We start from the raw sequence: 23,348 nt of genomic DNA on the forward strand, positions 1-23,348 counted from the left end.
TTATCTTAACATCTAACTATGGAAGATAAAAACTTCACTTTCCCACATAATCCTCACTTTCTCTTTCTGCTTCTTAAAGTGAAGTCATGAATTTTGGTTAAATCAGTGCTTGGCTTTAATATTATTACAATTTTATAAATAAGTTTACTGCTGAGCCATGTAATAAATGATGATGATGATCAGATCTCTCTTATATAATTCTTTGTTTTTCTTATGGTTGATAATCACCTTATTTTAAATTTGCCTACTCTTCTGTATAGACAAAACATTGTTATGTTTTTCCAGAGGCTCCAACATTTCTGCTGCACTCCTATCATTAACATTCATTGTGTATTCAAATACATCAGTTCCTTTTTATTTCTCTATTGTTTTCTTTCCTGGAGTGTTTCATATTTTGCTCGACTATGGACTGATTGCTTATATCTTGCTAATATCTTGAAGATTTCCCTTTCCTTTTTTCTTCTTTTGGAATGTTCTTTTTCCTAGACCCCTTATTCTCCTTTTTCTTGGATTATGCCTTTGTTCGGTTGGTGCACTTCTTCCAGTCACTTTTTGAGCAAAAGTTCATGGAGCATAAATTTTTTGAGTTCTTGCATGTCTGAAAATTTATTTACTTCACTAATAAAATTCTAGGTTAAAAATCATTTTCCCTCAGAATTTCAATGATACTACTTCATTGTCTTCTGCTTTGCTGTGTTTCTGTTGAGAAGTCAAATATAATTCCTATTCTTTGTGGTAAACTAATTTTGGTTTGTTTGTTTTTTACCCACTTTCTGGAAACTTTGTCTCCAGAAGCATTGTCTCTAGAAGGTTTACTTTGAGTCATACTGTGTTTATCTTTCCCCTCTTCCCCACCAGCCCCATTTATTGAACCGTGTAGTTGATTGGCAATTTAAATGGGAGAGTCATATCTTGAAATCTGAAATTTTTTTTATCCTTTTAATAATTTTCTTCCTCCTATTCTCTCTCTCTCTTTCTCTTTCTCTCTCTCTCTCTGAAGCTCTGGAGCTCTTACTAGATATTGACTTTTCTGGACAGAATGCCTGATTTCCATTCCTAGTTTCATATTACTATGTTTTCGTTCTAGTTTTGGGGGGATATCTTCCATTTTATTTTGCAGCTCTTCTATGGAATTTTTGAAATTTGATCTCTCGTGTGCTTAATTTTAGAGTCATTTTTTGTTCATTGATTTTTTTTTCTTTATCAAAGCATCCTGTACTTATTTCATGGGTGCAGTATCTTCTCATATGTCTATGAGAAAATTATAGCAAACTTTGTTTAGTTTTCTACAATGCTTTTGTTTCTGCTGGACTCCCTTTTTTCTGTTTGTTTGCCTTAGTCTCTCTTTTGGATGTTTTTTAGTTTGGGATTCCAATGACTAATACCCACTTCTCCCCCCAACATTTGAACCAACTAAAAAATAAATGTAAGAAATATACAGATGGAGAGAAATTATAGACGAAAGCTGTACTAAAGGATATGGCTTTTAGATCTATGGCCAAGCTGGCCTTCTCATACATAAACCCAGCATCGAATTTTGCCATTGAATGGCTGTCAGAGCCAGGCAACTGCAGACCAACCCTGCAGCAGAAGTCTGCAGAGAAAATACATACTGAAGACTTGCTCACTCAGATGAAAGTCAGAAGAATCTATCAGAGCATGCTTTGTTCATGACTAGCTCAGTGAGTGATGGGAAGGAAGGGGGAGCTGAAAGTGTTAACTGAATCAAATCTTTGCACAGGGAAATAAAGAGCTGCCTCTCCCGCTCAACACCTTTCCTTAAATGTCTGGAGATTCTTTTGTTTCCATCCTATTTTGAAATGGAGGTTTTGTATGCTAACTTCTAAAGTAATATCTGTCAAGCTTCACTATAGTATGGTGAAGTGACAATTCAACAGTTTGTTCATGAGCTTCTACCCCTAAGTCCACCCCTTGCTATCTAGAGTTCTTTTCTCTGACAGCATTCAGTTTAACCAAAGGAGAATCCTCTGATATTTCCAGTGGGGCATTTGTGATGTTAGCTTTCTGGTATCAAGGCTTGGAGTCCAACCTTTCAATGAATAGACTTTTTCCTTAATGCCTTAGTTTTAACCCCAGCCTCAATACTATCTTTTCGTATACCTGATGTTCCATACAAAAACAAAAAAGAAAAAAAAATGCAAGCAGTGTTGCCTGTCTAATAGGAATAGGTTGCGTAGGGGAAGGACCTGCAGTTCTAACTTCTTGTGCTACATCCAGTCCTGTTTCAGTCCAGCATCTCACCACCAGCTTTTGTACTCCTTGGTAGTGCCTCTCTACAGGCATCCAAGGTGGCTCTTCCTCTACTTTGCAGACTCAGTTACCACTCAGCTGTCATTTATGTCTTCCAAAATTTGTTGAAAAAATGTCATTTATCATTCCTTCTTTTGTTCTCCCTTTTTATTTCTTTGCTGTGATTTTAGGTTTTGAGAAGAAGAAACAGAAGTGGCCAAGCTACCATATTTAACTGAAAGTCTAACAGGTTTTATTTCTACATAACCATGAACATAAGACCATTTTAATGCTCTGCAATATATTTCTGAAGGCTTTAGTAAACCTGCCTTTATCTGTTATCAACTTATAGTATCAATGAATTACTTCTGTTTATCTCACATAACTGGAAATTCTCCCATTATCTACAAATAGGATTAAAGTGAAAGAAGGCCTACAATCCTGAAAACAGGAATGTTGATTTACTAGAGAAATTCACTTGTTTTACGTCTGAAAATATTTTCCACAAAAGAGTAGTAGATGAGCTCCAAAGAGAATAAAAAATAAGTCAATTGTATTGATTTGTCTTATAGAAAGGAGAAAGTTGGCAAAGCAGCCTGAAACAGTTTCTGTTGCTGAACTCAAAAGTCTGTTAGTACTCACAAGGAAACACTTTTTAGATTATTTTGATGCTGTGATTCCTAAAATGATTCTAAGAAAGATGGACAAAATTAAAACCTTCGATATATTAAATGGTAAGTTTTTTATTACTTTAAATTTTAGTTATTTGTGTGTGTGTGGAAACTATTGACATTTATTATTAAAACTTATAAAATGTATTGGTCAAATCAAAATGTATTTCACAAATTTAAATAATAATAGATACTTATATAGATACAAGTATGTATGTATATGTGATGAACTGTATTACTCATTATTTAAACATTATAAATTTTCTAGTAACTTTTTTCATTAAGTATGTTCAGTGTAATTGTTTTTGGGCAGAGGAAGAAGCACTTTAAGATGATGCCGCTCTTTAAGCTGCTGAAATGTGTGAATTTCTATTAAGCTACATTTCCATAAAGTGTGGAAAGCAAAATCTACATAGTAAATTTAATAGAGGTAAAAGTCCATATGATAAGATGACACACATTTAACATTCAATAGGGGAGGAACAGTCAGACTTCACTGAGACAGCTGGAAATCATTTCATTATTTAGTTGTATTTCTTTCTGCTTTCCTGAGTTCCAGTGTTGCGATGAATTTGAATAACCTTATTTAAGGACACAGGCTGTGGAGCTAAATGGTCAGGGTTCAAATCTCACTTTTGTTACTTGCTAACCAAATGTCTTTAGGCAACTTATTCAACTCTTTGCCTGTTTTGTCATGTTTAAAATGGTAATAATAATACAACCCACTTATTAGGATTATTGTGGGGATTAGTAGGGTTATTGTGAGGGTTGAATGAGTTGATACCTGTAAAACACTTAGAACACAAGTACCAAAAAAGATGTTATTTGTTTTATCATTATCATCACCATTGCATATCAGTACCCAAGTTAAATAGCATACAGAGTAATCTGAAAGGTGCTGGAGACATTTTTAGATTACTTGTAAATGGGGCATGTGTTCAATAAGTGAGAGACCATAGCTCCATGGTTATAGCATGGACTCTGGAGCAAGACTTGCAGCTTACTTGCTATGTGACCTTGGGCATGTTTTCTGATCTTCGTGCCTCTGCTTCTTTATCTTTAAATTAGGGATGACATAGGTAGTTATGAAGATTAAATTAATTATTCCTAAATTGCTTAGGCAGTTGCCTAGTATAAAGTAAGTGCTGGTTAAATAAATATGAGTTTTGAGGAGAGAACTACAAGTAGGGTAGAATAGTCATGAAGGCTGATTAGGAGCCAAGGAAGTTGATGTAGGTCTTGAATGATGCAGAAGATCTAGATAGAGGGAAGATAAGATTTGCCAGGTAGAAGCACCATATTCAGGGTCATGGAGGTAAGAAAAAGCAAACTGAGATCAAGAGAGAGATTGGCTTACCAGAGGATTTGTATTGGAGATAAGGGCTGAAAGATAGGAAGGGCTCAAATAATTGCTAGGGCTTTTATATAAGTTTAAGGATCTGTATCTTAGAGTTACCTGTACAAAGGACCCTTGACACACTGAGCTGCAGGAGAGCTCATCTTAAAATCAAAAAGGTTTGAGCAAAGGATGAACACAATCTACAGTCAGATTATGTCACTCCTTTGCCCAGACCTTCTTGATTGCTTCTAATTGCACATAGAATGCATCATCCTTCATATGGTTTGTAAAAACCTTAAATGGCATCTGGCTTCATACTTATTCTAGTACCAGTACATTTCTGTTTCCTTTTTACCACAGGAAGTCCTTTCTTTCCTTGGACATGTTACATTTCTTTCTTTCTGCAGTGTCCTCTGCCTGGAATTCTTTTCTTCCAGCCTTTACCTGATTAACTGATGCATTCTTCAGATCTTGATTTAAATGTCACTTTCTCAAAGAGGCTTTCCCAGACCTTCCCCAGTTTCAGTTGTTTTATGTTATACTCTCTCCCTGTAATTTTTTTTTCAAATTATTGGATCACATTTTAAGATTGTATTTATTGAATAAATGAAAGAAACTTGGAAGATTTTTAGAACCTGAACTGAAATTAGACAGATTATACATTTGAACATGACTCCTAAGAATGAAGTTGTGATTTTTAACATCTTTTGTTGCTTTGATTTGAATAAATACATCTACTTGTAAATTGCATAATGAAAGAAACACTAAGGCCAATTATATATCATATTCTGACTCATTTGCAAGCATGCATGTTAGGAGTTATTAGTAATTAATAAAGTTATTTAATCTGCTTATTTTTTGGTAAAAACTCTAGCCATGTATAACAAGTGACAAGTCAGTATGTAGAAAATGCCTAATATAACCATTTATTTACACATTGTCACAAAGTTGCTAAAGACTTTGACAAAGTCAAATGTGATATCTGAACTCATAATACAATAACTACAATAACTGTCTCCTTTGCATGGGCCCATTGGACACATCAACACACTGCATAAGTAAGTTTTCCAGGTAATTCTATCAGATCATTATTTTATTACTTCAAACACTTAAAAAGGATCTTCTGGCATTTATTTATAATTCTTGCTTTATTAATTTGCAATATAACATTTTCTTTGTGATTTATTCATATTTAAGTATGTAAGGTTATAATGGCCTCAATTCATTAACCACATAATGTCATCTCTTTTTGTTTGCTGTGATTTGTGATTTTATAGGTCAGTTTTCCCTATTTCCCTGTTGTGTTGGTTCTATTGTTCTATTTCTGTGTTTCCTTTAAAATGATTTTTTTTTAAAGCAGTGTTCTAGGTTTCTCAGAGAGCCTTTGTGCTTTTTGGCTGTCAGCATAGCCCAGCGTTTTGACTGCCACATAAATGAAATGTTGTGTTTTATTTTATTGTAAGAATTGTATTAAATGATTCCACAAAAGACATGACACATATGAATGTTTTCTCACCTATTTCTTAATATTTAGCCTATGTAATTTATTTTTTAGGTTGTATATTATATTGTTATATTTAGGAACAATTTAATGTTTACTGTTATTTAAGATTGCTTATATTCTTTTATAAACTCATAGCATGAAGCTGTGCAGAAATGCAAGTGATTTTTTTCTTTATACTTTTAGTGGAAAGCCACATGAATATTCAGCAGCATGTTATTTTATTATAAAGCTCATTACTTTTTAACATAGCATTTCACCGCCTTTACTAAAAAATGCGAAGTGTTGTATTTGGATGGTGTTTATATAGGGCAGTTCAATATAGGTATTGAAAATATTTTAAACTATTCAAGGTTAAATAGTTTAATAAGTAAAAGGAAAATAAGATGCAGTTTGCATTCATTTTCATTTATGTTTCTTGTTTAAAAATTCCTTTAACGGGCCAGGCGTGGTGGCTCACGCCTATAATCCCAGCACTTTGGGAGGCCAAGGTGGATGGATCACTTGAGGCCAGATGTTCGAGACCAACCTGGCCAACACGGTGAACCCTTTTCTCTACTAAAAATACAAAAATAGGCCAGGCGCGGTGGCTCAGGCCTGTAATCCCAGCACTTTGGGAGGCCGAGGCGGGCGGATCACAAGGTCAGGAGATGGAGACCATCCTGGCCAACATGGTGAAACCCCATCCCTACTAAAAATACAAAAAATTAGCCCGGCGTGGTGGCGCACACCTGTTGTCCCAGCTACTCGGGAGGCTGAGGCAGGAGAATGGCGTGAACCCAGGAGGCGGAGCTTGCAGTGAGCCGACATCGCGCCACTGCACTCCAGCTTGGGTGACAGAGCAAAACTCCATCTCAAAAAAAAATTAGCCAGGCGTGGTGGCGGGCACCTGTAGTCCCAGCTGCTCGGGAGGCTGAGCCAGGAGAATGGCGTGAACCTGGGAGGTGGAGCTTGCAGTGAGCGGAGATCGGGCCACTGCACTCCAGCCTGGGCGACAGCGAGACTCCGTCTCAAAAAAAAAAAAATAAAATAAAATAAAATAAAAATACAAAAATAAGCTGGGCATAGTGGCATGTACCTATAATCCCAGCTACTTGGGAGCCTGAGGCAGGAGAATTGCTTGAACCCAGGAGGCAGAGGTTGCAGTGAGCTGAGATCACGCCACTGCACTCCAGCCTGGGCGACAGAGTGAGACTGTCTCTGGAAAAAAAAAAAAATTCCTTTACCAAATCATTATTTCCTCAGACCTCTCAAAAATATAAAATGAGTATTTTTGTTAATGTTGATAGTCAAATAGCTAATGTTCAATAATTTTCAATGAGTTTATTAGACAATGTTCAAAACAATTCTAAAACCAGATAGTTTTGCAATCCAAAAAGTAGCACAGTTAGTAATTTTGCCAGTGTTAGAACAGTTTGAATATATTAATACTATTAATAATAATTTCTAATAAGAACGGAAACTGTCCCTTTAGGTTTTCATTGAAAATCCCAATATTATCAGCAATCTCAATATTAGTTCACTGCGGCATGTTATCTAGAAAGATAAGCACACTCTTACATATAATATTTGATTAGTAGAAAATAACATTGAATGTTAGTGATTTGAAGGTGTGTATGTTTAAGCATCTTGGTTTCTGCGAGAGAACATCAGAACATCATAACTTATCTATTATTATTGTAGTTTTCAGAATAAGGTAATCTCTTTTTAAACAATGTAATTTTTTGGTCTACTTGTGCTAATTCCTATTTCTAGTATGCAAATCACACAGAATAGCCAATATATTCTCTACAGTAGAGTTATCTTCTTTTCATTTAGAACTGTTTTCACCCAAAATAGCAAAGTTATGCTTTTATTCCGTAGGAGTCCTAAATAGTGCTAATTCAATTTTGTGAATTTTAGCTTATAATGTTTATTATGAGGTGATATTTTATTTTTATTTGCAACAAACATTTCTATGGCCTTTCGCACAGTTTAGGCCATCAGAGAGGTCTTTAATAAATGCCTAAGATAAGTATGCCTTTATAGACACCCATACACACACACGTATGTATGTGTCTATAAATACACATTAGCAAAATTCAGTATGTTAATACTTTTCAGACTTATGTGTATTTCTTTCACTTTAGATTTTAGTCCAGTGGAACCTAATTCCTCAAGTCTAATGGAAACCAATCCTCTGGAATGGCCAGAAAGGCATGTTCTTCAAAATTTGGAAACTTTTGAAAAAACTAAACAAAAAATGAGGTAATACTTGAATCTGTAGTAAAGCATGTGATAGCTCAGTAATTTGAATGAACTCTTTTTTAAAGTAGTCAAATTATGTTTATGAGATTTAAGCAGTTTATAGTTTTATTATAAAATAAATACATACTTACTGTGAATAGATAATCACTAGAGTAGTATATCAATTAAAAGGGAAGTGCTCATCTTGCTCTGCCCTGCACTTGTACCTTCTAGGTCTGTGTCATCACAGTAAACATTTTGGTGTATAGCCTTTCAGACCATCTTCCATAGACATACACAGTATATGAAGATATAAGAAAATCTTACTACAAGAACATGTAAAACGAAGTAGAAGTACTTGCCTCATTTGAACCACTTTGATCTGTTCCTATTTTACATTCATATACATTTATACAGTGCCTATTAATGAGCTGTACGAGGCAGGATTTCTTGTTTTGTTTTGTTTTTGTTATTTTGGTTCAATACATAGTAGGCCCTTAGTACATAATAGTTAAATGATGGAATAAAAGAGGAGAAGCTAAGCTCTCTTACATTACTTTTCTCCCAAATATTACAAATCACATTTTTATTTTTAGCTTCTCCATGGATAGTATTTTATTACTTGCTGTAGCTTTGTTTCATACAGATGAAACAGGCATTTATTGAGTACCAACCATGTGTCAGGCGCTGGGAATATGAGGAATAACAAGCTATGCACTGCCCCTCTCATCTAGAGCTTAGCTTTTAATGACAGCAGCAATCAAAACAAGGGACAAGACAAGTAAATATAATAGTTGTAAATTATTATGTGTGTAATGAATGAAATAAAAAGACTGGGGGAGAATAATTTTATTTGTTGTGGGGAAGGAAGTGGTAGTACTCACTTAGGTGAGGTGGATGGTCAGGGGTCTCTTAACGTCTTAGAGGATGTTAACATTTGAGCTGAGACGTAACAGATAAAATGGGTGAAGTACATTCAGTCACACAGGACCAACTAGGTCCTCATACACAGTTCAGATTTCATTGTAAGTGCATTGGTGGGAGGATTTCATATGAAAGAGTGATGGGATATGATTTTGCAAAAATTTTGCTTTCTTGCGGCAAATAAATTGCAGGAGGGAGAGATTAGAGCAGAGAGACAGATGGCTCTATCTGTAAGCTAAGTGAGAGATGACTGTGATTTCAAACTAGCAGCAGTAGTGGGAACAAATTTGGGAGACACGTTGGTGGGAAGCTGGTGAAAAGCTTCCTATGATGCATTAGATGTGGAATAGAGGGAAAGGAAATGTTGAAGATCATTTAGATTTCTGCTTCAGTTGAGTGAGTGGTGTTCTTCTGGGGTAGATGGGTGGAAACTTAGGGTGAGGACAGCTTTGGGGAGAAAAATCAAGAATTCTTCTTTAGGGATGATACGTTTGATCTATGAATTATCCAAGTGGAAATAACAAGTGGACTGTGGGGATATCTGGAACTCACTCAATTTGGAGTTATCTTCAGTAGGGGTTTCCAAATACATGATGGTTGATGAGTCACATGGTAAGATTATGAGGCAAAAAGAAATGGAGGCTAAGACCACTCCTTAAGAATCCCTGGTGTTTATAGGTTAAGCAGGAAAAGACAAGAAAGAAGAGCGAGAAAAGGACAGGTTGCCCACGAGGGAACCTCAATTTCTTGCCTACCAATTTTAGATCATATCTTATAACTTCCCACTGGGAAAGACGAATAATTAACACCCCTATTTTTCTTCCCTTTTTGTCTTCTGTCTCTAAACCTTATGATATTTGCAGTATACAATTCTTAATTTTATTTTTCTTCTCTCTGAGTTCCTACTCTAACTTGGCTGACTCTACCTGCATATTTGTTATCCTGGTATTTCTTTTGATTATGTTTTAGATTAGTTCTGTATTTTCTTGGATTTCATATATTAAAGAGAAGTCTGATGCCAGATCGATTTTTGTTCCTCCATAGGTATTTTATTTTGTCTCTAAAACTTTTACAATTTTCTATTTTCTTAAATGTTCTGAAATTACAAGAGGCCATGGTATGAGATGTTTTAGATTCAAGTCTTTTGTCTTTTTGTGCTCTGAGATATATCTTATTATTTCTTCAATACTATTCTTCTCTTCATTTTCTTTTTTTCTTTCTCTCTGAAATACCTATTTTAATTAATATTAAACATTCTGGATTGATGTTTTTTAATATGTTTTTTTCTTAATACTCTATCTCTTTAACTTTTCTGCTCTATGTTCTGGGGAATTTCCTTTACCTTTGGTTTCATCTTTTCTGTTAAAATTTTTGGTAGTCATATTTTAAATTTCTAATAATTTTCTCTTGTTCTTCTGCTGTATTTTTTCTAGCAACCTATTCTTTTATTAATAAGACTTGAAATGGTACTATAAGGATATTAATTAGAATTTTCTTTAAACTTGTTTTATCTGTTTCTTGAATTGTCTCATTTTCATTTGCAGCTGTTTTATTTGTTCTTCTGGTGTTTTTCTCTTATGTGTAATTTTTCTCCAGTGTCTGGTGGTCCTTGATTGTCTGTTCATAACTAGGAATTTAGGGCCATGTTGCTTTCTGTAGGTAGTTGGCATGTATTTTCTTTCCATAGGTTTAGTCCTGTTCCCCACGTCTCTCACTGATATTAATGTTAGGAGAAGGGAGAGCCGGGGTAGAGAATGTTTGTTAGGCTTCACTTTAGGGCATACTTAAGGGTATCAGCAGGCAGGAAGCGTTGGTGCTTCACCCAGCACTAAATTACAGGGGCTTTATTCTGGGCCATCACCACTGACACTGAGACAGGCACTGTATCTTTACAAATTAAAATCATTGTATAGCTCCTACCCTGCTGGAGTATGAAGTCCAGAGAAAATTTGAGTGTTTTGTTGACTGTTTTTATTAGATTAATATTTTCAGTTTAAAAACAAAGGAATGGGAAGAGGAAAGAGGCACTGTCAGTATTTTATTGACTCTTAATGTACAGAAATATGTTTAAAACTGTAATGTCAACATTTCAATCATGTAATTATCAGTAATTATGCTTAATTTGAGTAATAAAATAATCAGGAAATAGTTGAATTAATATAAAGTTAGGAAATTAATTTTCTGTGCAGACATTGAAATATTTTATTTATGCTATGGTAACAGAGCTATGGTGATCTGTGATTCAGTGCATAATGAAACCTCTAACTGAAACCTCTAACTGGAAACATCTAATTGAAACTACAGTGTTTTTCACTTGCCAGTATTTAAAACTTTCTGTGAGTTTTTTTTCATTTGTAGAGTGATAGAGTAGAAATAGTAACTAATTTGGAGTTAGTCTAGTTCTATCATTTTAAATAGCTGTATCACCCTGGGTCTGTAATGTAACCTTTTGTATGTTAGCATCTTTACTTGACAAGTAGGAATAATGATTGCTTTTTAAGCTTGGCATGCCGATTTTCACTTTACAAAGTACTTATTTTTAGTTATTATTTCATTTTAAGATAAGACCTATTCCATTTTTTTCAAGGAAACTTGTGAGGATTAAGAATATATTATATGTAAAGTAGTTTGAAAAATATAAAGTCCTGCATGTATTTCAGGTATATAATAATGATTCAGTGCTTATTCATAATGTCATAATCATGGCTACAAGAGACTTTGGGGAGATTTCTGATTATTGTCTCATTTCATGGTTGTGCTTCAAGTAATCTTTCCAGTTCGTGGACAATTGGAACATTCAGTCACTTCCCTCAAAAATTTATAGTATTGTGGGGTTTCAGAACATACAAGAGAATTTAGATTTAAGTTTTATAGAATTGGTAACTTCACACCAGTGAATAATAGGCCATCATTAATAGATAATGTAATTATGTTTCTTTTAAGTAGTTAAAATACTACTTGTTGACATGATAACTGCAAGTTTTATTGTGACCTAAAGATTTTTTAAAACATAGTTAGAAACTAAGTTATTTGCAAATATTTTACTTTATTGTCTGTCGTAAATGTTTAATTCTCCAGTGTTCCTGGTGTGTTTTTCTGGTTTCTGCTCACATCTTCTTTTCCTGACTATGCTTTTTTCTTTTTGACTCTGGCTTCTCTCTGGATTGAATTCACTTTTAATAAATCTGCATAACATTATTTTCCCAGAACTGGTTCATTACCTCATTCATCTGAACAGTTGCTGGGCCACAAAGAGGGTCCTCGGGACTCAATCACATTATTGGATGCTAAAGAATTGCTGAAGTACTTTACCTCAGATGGATTACCCATTGGAGATCTTCAACCTTTACCGATTCAAAAGGGGTAGGTTATAAACTTATAATTTCCAGTTAACTTTTTAAAAATTACTTTTAAATAAAATTGTGTCTCATTTCCTTAGTTAATTGATGCCCTATGCTACTCAGGGAAAATTTATAAGTTTGATCCCAATGTTTGTCTGTTGGCCTTAATCTTCACTTTTTACCTTGGCAAAATATCCTACTGTTTTGTGGTATTGAATATAAGAGAAACAGGAATAAGAAAAGCAAACTCACCATATTCCCTGTAGAAGTCAGTAACTTCTATTTGGTATGCAAAGGACAATACTTTCTAATAAAAAATTGGAATTTAACTTAAAAATTTTTTTTTTAGTTCTCTTTTCTGTGTTACTCTAGTGTTGATATTGCCACTACTCAGCATGAGCATTGTCAGGCATGCCTAATAGCAAAAAGCATGGCCTTTCACCTGAAGAACGGGAAAGTGTAACAAAAATGCTTTTGAAACTATGACATTGCCAAGTAAGAATTCAGTGTCTACGTGAATAATTTACAACTAATTTGACTTCCAAGACAGTTTTCACTAAGTTACTAGTTAATAAATGCTGCACGTTGCTGACTTTGACAAAATTGCCTGTAAAATTGTGACATCAAATACCTGTGGGAATTGAATAATTTACTAATTACTCTAATGTCTTTTTAATTGTTAATTCATTATTTTGAAAACCTTCCAAAAGACCTTAAAAATTGTAGATCACTTTGATCACTTTTATAAGCTTAACTGGAATTATACTGTGATAAATAATTGCCTTTGAAGGTGAATTTTGGAAAGGAGTTATTTGAAGGCAGTTATATCTCAGAAATATTGCTGGAACATTATTGCTTTATGTGCATGTTCACTAGAGAGAGAGATAAAGAGCAACTGAAAATTTGAGAGTCTTAATGACTTAATGATTTTAATGACATAAAAATTATATAATTTTGGAGTAATTTTTTTCTCATAACTTTGAAAGATTGATAACCTTTTGTTGTGGGAATCAAGAAAGTAAAGAAATATACATGTTTTCATCTATTTAGTTATTGGATTACTGTCCTTTCAAATCATTAAGCACAAACTGGCAGAGTCAGTTGGTTTGCTTAAACTGAATTAGTTATGTAAGTTGTACTCTTTTTGACAGAATGTCTTTCTAGATGCATTGTAGGGGAGATAAAGTTAGTTCTTTCTGGAAACTAATTGTAGGTGATTTATTTAGGAAAATTTGATGTGATTCTTCAGTGTTAGTAAAGAACTGCATGGCTATCCAATGTATGTTCTGTTAACATTAGAGTTGAAGGATGAGTTTTCATGGTAATAAATCAGGAACCTATGTGCTCTTATTAAATGTTTACCTGCACAAGAAGCCATCCAAAATGCTGTGTTAAACAAAGTACAAACATGACTCCTATGTATATACCAAGGAAATAATACACATTGACAAAACACATTTATCAACATGTTTATTTTAGAAAGAAAAACTTGTGAGTGAAATTAAACAAAAAAAGGTAAGGTTGCTGAGGGCGATTGATATGAGAAATGAGAGACAATATGTTAAAGGAAAGAAGTAAAAGCTAGATACTTAAAGATTTCCATTTTACAAAATTATTTTAATAATCATCGAAATACTGGGGTCACTGTAATTTACTAATGTTATTTTTTGTGGAATAATTTAAATTGATGCATTTGAATATAATGTCTGCTTTTTAGGATTCATTAATTGGCATGAATTTTATATTTTAATGTAATAATTTCAAATGCTTATCATAGTACCCTAGATAATTTTCAGTGGCAGGACACTTTTCATTACTAATGCCGTAGGAGGGAAAATGTGATAGCAAATTTATTCTTAGTACTCTACTATTTACTTGCCCTTCTACATACCATTTCCAACTCTTCTGAACTCAAGCCCCGGGTATTTCATTTTACCTATTAACTATTTAAAGACCACTGTTGCATAATTTCCCCATTTCCTGAACTTCTGAGCTTCAGGACCATGATCCATTTCATTACAACAGTGGTTTCCAGCTCAGAGAAGGATGGCACCTATCAGGATAATCCAGAGAGCTTAATCTAATTGCAGTGACCCTCTTCTTTCCCAGATTTTGATATATCTCTGTAGTTCTAGGTGTGGAAAGGCTTGAGCATGAATATTTTATGTAAACTCGACATATGATTAGTTCTAACATGCCAGTTGATTGAAAACCTACTTCAGAAAAAGAACTGAACTCAGCAGTTAGTCCCTATACCCTCTGATATTTAAAAAGTTGCTGACTCTTAAAGTAGGTGTCAATGACTACATTCTCAAGCAAAGAAAGATCTGGGTCCCGCATGTGTTTTAGTAGGAAGTAAATACTTTTATTGTTACCAAAGATTCAAGTTGACTTTAATTATTCCCCTGCAGAAAAGGATTTAACTAAATGCCTAAATGTTAGTTTACTCTACCAAGGAAAAAATCTTCCAGAAATAAGGCTGCTTCTTGGCTGGACGCAGTGGCTCATGCCAGTAATCCCAACACTTTGGGAGGCTGAGGCTGGCGGATCACTTGAGGTCAGGAGTTTGAGACCAGCCTGGCCAACATGGTGAAACCCTGTCTCTACTAAAAATACAAAAATTAGTTGGGCATGGGAGCGGGTGCCTGTAATTCCAGCTACTCAGGAGGCTGAGGCAGGAGAATCGCTTGAACCTGGGAGGCAGAAGTTGCAGTGAGCTGAGATCACACCACTGCACCCCAGCCTGGGCGACAGAGTGAGACTCTGTCCTCACCGCACCCCCCCAAAAAAAGAAAGAAATAATACTGCCTCTTGAATTTCCATTATAAATCATATTCCATTTTTGTTTTACCCATTTCTCAAAGAATAGTTTTGTGCAATAAATAACATCATAACTTATTGAGGTACAGAAAATGTAAGTGATGAAAGCCAAGGCCTAACATTGGTTCATTTCCTTCTTATACTTTCTGGTGTGCCTTAAACTTTATCCAATATAAAATTCCAATTGTAGAGGAAAAAGTCAGATTTGTTTCATTAGATACTTTCTTTAACTTTCTCTTTGTCAGTAAATAAACTTTGAATACAAATGAAAAATTTTTTGTTTCAGGGAAAAGACTTTTGTTTTGACACCAGAACTTAGTCCTGGGAAACTTCAGGTCTTACCTTTTGAGAAAGCCTCAGTATGTCATTATCATGGAATTGAGTAAGTTTTTATTTGTACTTTACTCTTCTGTATGTTGTTGATACAGCCTCTCTTGTGTGAAGAGTGACTTTAATAAAATGATATAAATTGAGACGAGACCAAGAGGATATGTCAAAAACCTCAAAAAGCAAAGCAGTGCATACAAAAATAATTTGTCTTCTGTTGAAGAAGTTATTTGATGATTAATCAGCTTAACAGCATTTAAGCATCCTGTTATTAGTTACTGGATATTTTAATCAAAATTGTTTTGGTCCCTATGTTATAAATGTATATTCACACTGTGGGTCACATTAATATTTCCTGGTCACCAATTACATTGTAGTTGCTCAGAAATTGTTGGATAGGGCCCAGCATTTCAATACTAGATATTTTTCCAAGAGAAAGACTTATACAAGTATGCATGTAATAGTTTAATTCTCAATATCCTCAAACTGGAAAGAGCCTAGGAGGATATCGATAGGAAAATAGATAAACTATGGTATATTTATATAAAGCAATACTATTCAACTTTAACAAGGAATGAAATATCGATACATCCAACAACATTAAATATCTGTCTGTGTGAAAAATAGTTGAAATAAGGATTTCAGGCCAGGCACGGTGGCTAACGCCTGAAATCCCAACACTTTGAGAAGCCGAGGCAGGTGGATCACTTGAGCCCAGCAGTTTGAGACCAGCCTGGGCAACATGGTGAAACCCCGTCTCTACAAAAAAAATACAAAAATTAGCTGGGCATAGTGGTGTATGTGTGTGCCTGTAGTCCTGGCTACTCAGGATGCTGAGGCAGGAGGATCGATTGATATTGGGAGATTGAGGCTACAGTGAGCCATGAGCATGCCACTGCACTCCAGCTGGGTGACCGAATGAGACCCTGTCTCAAGAAAGAAAAAAAAAAAAAAGAATTTGAAGACTTTGAAATTAGCAATATGAAGTATACCATTCAATAATGATTTATTTCTAAAAGAAGTCCTGTATGAAATGCTAATTTGAATCTAAATGGTAAGATAAGATTTTTAAATTGTTCTGTGAACAACAGATAGGCAACTCGGAGATAACTACTAAATTACAAAAAGATAAGAAATGCCACCTGATCCATGTTTTTAGTTCGGCTATTTGACTAAAGAATTTCTTGTTTGAGAGGATTATTGTTCTCCCTTTAACATGAAAAAGGTAGGGATGTTTCCCAAATAGCCTTAAATTTAGCTGAAGCTTTTACTTAAACTATGTTTTTAGCCATATACCCTTCTATGCATTGATTACAAAATTTTACTTCTCTTTTTTCTTTTACAGACAAAGTCTCACTTTTTCACCCAGGCTGAGTGCAGTGGCACAATCTTGGCTTACTGTAACCTCCGTTTCCCAGGTTCAAGTGATTCTCATGCCTCAGCCTCCCGAGTAACTGGGATTACAGGCATGCACCACCACGCCTGGCTAATTTTTATATTTTTAGTAGAGACGGGTTTAGCCATGTTGGCCAGGCGGTCTTGAACTCCTAGCCTCAAGTGATCCACCTGCCTCGGCCTCAAAAAGTGCTGGGATTACAGGCGTGAGCCACCACACCCAGCCCAAAATTTTACTTTTCATTTATACTAAGTTTATTAAATTTAAGTGGGAACATCTTGTTCTACTATATAAACATTTGATTAATAGGATATATTTTTCTGTTTTCCCCCTTTTGATTTTATTAAAGACCTAGAAATTAAACATTATAGAAAAGTTTATAATGAAAACCAACAATTCCTTTCCTTGTTACCACCTACCTGCAGTCCCAGTTTTTAGGGAAAAAAAAGAAAAAAAAAATTTATTTGTTTGGTTTAGTTTCCCTGGTGGTTATCTCTCATTTTAAAAAATACCCTTGTGTCAATATTTTTAACTGTCACAATATAAAATATTGACTCTGCTATGAAGATTTGGTTCCTCTCAAGTTGAGCTCTCCGCTATTTACTTTCATGTTTTTAAATATATATACATTTAAACTTCTTCTTATTCCATCAGCTATAAAGCAGTATCTCCCCCACTTTATTTGATAAGAATTTTAGGACCTCCTAATCTATTAAAGGAAACTAATTAAAAATTTTAGGTATTTTGTATTTAATTTGAATGTGAAAGTTGAAACCAGTCAACAGTGTTTATATTATTATTATGAAAAATAGTGTTCACTGTTGAGAAAATGTACTAATATTAACATTTGCTTTGCTACATGGCCAGAATACCCCAGGACACATCTGTTTTTCACTTCTTCGGCCCTATAAACACACTGAAGCACTGATTTGAATAAAATAAGCTACAATAATTACATTTTAACTGCTGACTAAAGTGTCCAACATATAATCTTATTTAGATTATTTCTCCCAAAATTTTAATTTAGTTTTGTTTATTCTGTGTCTCCATCTCGCTACTCTTTTTTTTCCCTGCTGTTTTTAATTTACTATAGAAAAAATCTTGATATATACAAATTTATAAAATTTGTCAAGGATGTGTTCTTCATGATCATTTATCAAAATATTAAATTAAGACTTATTTGAGTACTGTGTCCTGAAGGGCTTAAATCTACACAGAGCTTTATTAACTTATACACATACAATGTTATGAAATTCTGATTCACTGTAAAAAGTAATTCTCTTCTCTACTACCTACCTACTCCCATAAACAAATAAACAAATCTGTGACTCACTTTTTTTTACTGTAAATTTATGCTCACTAAACTGGGGACATTGAGACTAGGCTGACAAAGTTGTAGGAGGTGAGCACCATGAATTCAGAAACATGTTTTTTTCAAGAAGATTTGGGTGTATAGTATGAGAGCCGATTTATGTTCAACATAGATTATGGACTAGAAACAAAGTCAAGTAACATGTTAAAGTAAATATGAAACTACAAAGAAAGTTCTCTTACGTTGTTGTGGGCCTTTAGAACCCTGGAGCTCTCTCTGATACAAAGGAATATTTGGAAAAAATGTGTTAATTGCAATGGGAGCAAAACAATGTTTTTAAGGCAAAATAAAATATTAACCACCGTTGGCTTGTTTTTTCACTTATTTACCCTATCCTGGAATTTAAGATGCCATTAATTGTAAAATGCACTGTTTTATTAAACAGCAAATTAAACTCTGCTGTCATACTCTGACAATCATTTGATCACACCAGGCTCTCATTGCTTTGAAATTTCCTTCATCTATTCCAAGAGATTTGGCAGTTCCTTCTGCCTTAATTCGTATTGGTTGGTTTGTGATAGGCAGTATTTTGTCTATTTCTTATTTACAAAACAAAAACAGCTTCATTGTCTTATGGGTGTTTTTCTTTGTTAGGACCCATAAATCATTTGCTGATTGTTTTGTAAGAAAATATGGAATTGTAGTCATTCATCCAACAATAAATTTTTACTTCACTAATATCAAATATACACCCTGCCCCCTGCCTCTCTGTTTCTTTTCTCTAATTTACAAAGTAAATTTTTGTTCCGATGGCAAGTCATAGTATAATCATTTTAAAGATATTTTAAATGGCAATTAACATCAACATGTACAGTGTGCATAATTCAGTTGAAGCTATGACATTATGAATAGCTGTGATCAAGAGATGTTAAAAACGGAAGAAAAAAATCTGCATCTTAGAAATAAAATCTTAAGGTAGAAAGAAATATTCATCTTAGAATCAAAATATGCATCTTTTCTCTCAAAAATTTTCTGTATTCAAGCTTATCAGGCATTATATTGCCTCTTGCCAGACTTTTGAAATTCATGTTTCTAATTTTACTCTAGATTCTACCAATTATCCATGATAGAAGTAGGACTTATCAGTAACCCTTAGGATTGCTTCTGGTTTTTAATGAAATATGTTTCTTAAGCAACAGACTAGAGAAAGAATATTAGCTAGAGAGATGCCAGAGACCTACGTTCTACTCCCTACTCTGCCACCAACTCACATTCAGATTTAGAGTTCAATTTTGTCACCTGTTAAATTAAACTGAGTAGATCAGAGATTTTTCAGTCCTAGTTATAATTTAGAATCATCTAGGTAGGCTTTTTAAAAAGTGTGTACTTTTAATATTTACATATAATTAATTTTAATATAATAAGATGTTTTGATGTACATATGCATAGTGAAATGATCACTGTAGCCAAGCAAATTAACATAACTATCATCTCACATAGTTACCTCTTGTTTTGTGTGCCGAGAGCACCCAAAGTCTACTCTCTTAGCAAATTTTCAATATACAGTACATATGATTAACTATAGTCCATATACTATATGCTAGATTTCTAGATTTATTTATCCTACATAACTCTGCAACTTTGTACCCTTTAATCTACATCTTTCTATAACCTTCCCCATCCCCATAACCACTATTCTACTCTGTTTCTATGGATATGAGTAGTTTTTTAAGAATCACCCAGGCAGATTTTTAAAACTGTCAATGACAGAGTATTACCCTAGACCAATTAAATCAGAAACACTGAGCACATAGTATTTCTTGAAAGCTCTTCAGATGGTTCTAATGCTCAGCCATGTGTTGAACAGGAGTAAGATGATTCTTACACTTTACATAGAGATAGTATACTAAAATGGTTAAAGTCAGGCTCTGAAGTCACCAACCTGGGTTTACATTCTGGCTGTGCTACATATTATCAGCATACTGCCAGCTTTACTGTGGTAGAAAATAAATCTAATGATGATGATAACAATAATAGTAACATACATTTCTTGACTGCCCTGCTTGCATGTTTCAGGCACTGATTCTAAGTGTTTATGTGTACAATTCAAGGAATTATCACAATAGCTTTTTCAGATAAGTACTGTAATTCTCATTTTGCAGATGAAGCAACAGAATCATAGATAAAGTTAAGTAATTTGGCCAAGTTCTCACAGCTAATAAGTAGAGGAGCCTGGATTTAAATCCATGGAATCTGACTCCGTAAGTCTGTATCAAATATGTAAGTGTCACAAGGGAAAGATAAGATTCTTAAAACCTCCATCAAGCAGTCAGATGTTCAGGAAATGATACGCTCCTTGGGAGTTGAACTAAAATCTTTTGGATACAAAAATCTGATTTTAGGCAGTATCTTAGAATTTTACAGGTAAAAATGACAGATCACAGAGAAAGGTTTTAATTTGTACAGTGCTACCATCACATATGTGAAGCCATTTGTGTTTTTTTAATGCTGTTGTAGATAGGGAAGAAAGTGAAGAGTTTTCCAAGATCACACAGCTCCTAGGTGATCTTCCTGATATCCTTGTTTGTTGTACTTAACAACCTAGGATTTCTTTGAGTCCAGAAGCATTCACTGAGCTGACATTTCATTGATGCCCTGAATCAGATTCAGCTAGAAACCACATGCACAGAGAGCCGAAGTGTTTGAAGGAAAATCTGTCAATCAGCTAATAAGGTGGGAACTGAGTTTCAAAGAAAAAATTCGAAATGTTCTAAGCTGTTTGGTGAGCCAGTTTAGAATGCCTTTATACCCTTTTAATCTTTGTGTTGAGAATAAACTTGCCCTTTCTAACAGAAGTCAGCAGTTCATGTTGTCATATATCAGCCATACTGAGAAATCAGACATTGGTAGAGTTTTAAAAAGCATTAAAACAGCAACTGTATTATTTTGAAAATAAGCCAAAGGATTAACTTAATCTGTTGCCCACAAACACAAGTGAAAGAGAAATCAGATTGTACTTCACATTTTTTAATCTTTTGCCATGTTATATAGCAAACTAGAAGGAAACTGAACTTGGGAGGGAAATAGGCCAGCCACTCAACCTTCCAGCAATTATTAGGAAATTAAACAAGAACTCTTAAAGTAAATGTCCTGCTATTTTCTAATTGAAAGGGAAAAGTCTGTTGCTCTCATGGAGGTTTACATTTTAATGCTCTTTCACTCATTTTAGATATTGCTTGGATGACCGAAAAGCTTTGGAAAGAGATGGAGGATTTTCTGAACTTCAATCTCGTCTTATTCGTTATGAAACTCAAACTACCTGCACCAGAGAAAGTTTTCCAGTACCTACTGTGTTGAGCCCTCTTCCATCTCCTGCAGTTTCGTCAGAGCCTGCAAGTGTCCCTGACGGAGAAGTTTTACAAAATGAACTTCGAGCTGAAGTATCCCGATTGAAACGGAGATCTAAAGATCTGAATTGCCTTTATCCCAGAAAAAGGTGATATATTACATGCACATAAATAGTATATTGACAGAAAGTATTTTAGTCTTGAGGATTTTTATTTTATTTTATATTAGTCTTTCAGGTTAATTTCTTCATGGCAAGAAGTTTGTTTTATGAGCTGTTGATGATTTTGCTTATAAGTTATAAAAAGAAATGATTTGGAAAAAAACACAGTTTCTTGGTTTATATGCTAATATACAGTCCATTAGCACAATGGATTGTAAAGTTTTTAAGCCATGGAACAGTGGAGATTTCACCCCATAGATTAAGCTGCTGAGCTGCCCTGTTGAAGAGACTGTTTGGGGATGGGAGTTCTCCCATTAGCTCTTACTTCCCTTTCCCCTCAGTTTCCTGCCTGCATTGTTCCCTTGAGCAAGAGATTCCATGAGGTACCATTTTTAAAACACCTGTTACGTATAAAATATAGCTTTAAATGCTACATAATGATAGAATATATGAAACTTTTCTGGATGCGTTGTTTTGCTAACTAAATAAAATATTCAGATACTTGATCAGAAGTTAGAAGTTTATGTAGTGAACACTAATTTTTATTGAATTTATGTTATCTTTAGAACCTTTGTCAAACTTAGGTTCTTGGCATCTAAAGCAAGGCTTGAATTCTTATTGTATTTAAACCTTGCAAAAAGTATGAACTATATGAAAACATAACTTTCAGATCTTTTTTTGAATAGTTAAAAAAGTTAGAATACTGTTACCCTGATATGGAAGAACTCAGTCGTTCTTATGAGGACTTTATAAATTCATGGTACTTTTTATACCTGATAAAATTAAAGAGCAACAGTAACATTTGGGGTACTATATTTATAGCCATATTTCTTATTTCTGACCTGTGGCTAATAAAAATATATGTGTTCCTAAAAGGAAAGTACACTGTGGCCTCTGGGTCAGCAGAATTGAGGGCTATAAGACCCTATCTTGTAAAGGGAAAAATTTGGGTCTTGTTGGGAACAAATGTAAACATTTTAGGAAAATCGAAGTATGAGCCAGTTTTAGTTTATTTGTATTTGTTTTAACACTATGACTTATTCTGCAAGGGAGTTCCGTGGGTATAAAAAGATACAGGTTGTGGTGTTTCTGTTCAAATTATCTTAAGAGAAAAGTATAAGTATTTAACAGATTAGTATTAAATATATAAATAGCAGCACTCTTGGCATGCATAGCTGATTTATTTGAGAAATTGTAAATTGGAGGGATGGGAGAGAGTATAACAATATTGTTTGTTGCTTTCTCTGTTAGCCAAAATCCTAGTTTGCTATTCATTACCTTCTATGTTTTAGTTACTCATCTGAAGAACTAAGGAACAACTTTATAATATGATGTTTATTGCTTACTTAAGGCAGTAATAGCAATAAATTTTGTTCACTTTTCTTGAATTTATGTTATAATGGGTATAGTGGTAACACTATAACATAGTGTTATATATTATACCACTGTAATAACGTAGTGGTATAGTGTTATATATTATACCACTGTTATAACGTAGTGGTATAGTGTTATATATTATACCACTGTTATAACATAGTGGTATAGTGTTATATATTATACCACTGTAATAACATAGTGGTATAGTGTTATATATTATACCACTGTAATAACATAGTGGTATAGTGTTATATATTATACCACTGTTATAACATAGTGGTATAGTGTTATATATTATACCACTGTAATAACATAGTGGTATAGTGTTATATATTATACCACTGTAATAACATAGT

General features: G+C 34.1%; 1 protein-coding gene across 2 annotated transcripts in view; it reads left to right on the forward strand.

Moving 5' to 3' along the window:
• Positions 1-23,348, forward strand: part of MTBP (MDM2 binding protein) — an 84,190-nt gene that overhangs the window by 49,721 nt on the left and 11,121 nt on the right. The window contains exons 14-18 of one of the 2 annotated variants that reach the window (XM_054497823.2): positions 2,823-2,984; positions 7,891-8,008; positions 12,119-12,274; positions 15,359-15,454; positions 21,337-21,603. In XM_054497823.2, the coding sequence (XP_054353798.1) occupies positions 2,823-2,984; positions 7,891-8,008; positions 12,119-12,274; positions 15,359-15,454; positions 21,337-21,603 (799 nt within the window). The remainder of the gene's footprint in view (positions 1-2,822; positions 2,985-7,890; positions 8,009-12,118; positions 12,275-15,358; positions 15,455-21,336; positions 21,604-23,348) is intronic. The other variant, XM_063669040.1, reaches the window with a different exon arrangement.

The sequence above is a fragment of the Pongo pygmaeus genome, chromosome 7 (assembly GCF_028885625.2).
Source record: "Pongo pygmaeus isolate AG05252 chromosome 7, NHGRI_mPonPyg2-v2.0_pri, whole genome shotgun sequence".
NCBI lineage: Eukaryota > Metazoa > Chordata > Mammalia > Primates > Hominidae > Pongo > Pongo pygmaeus.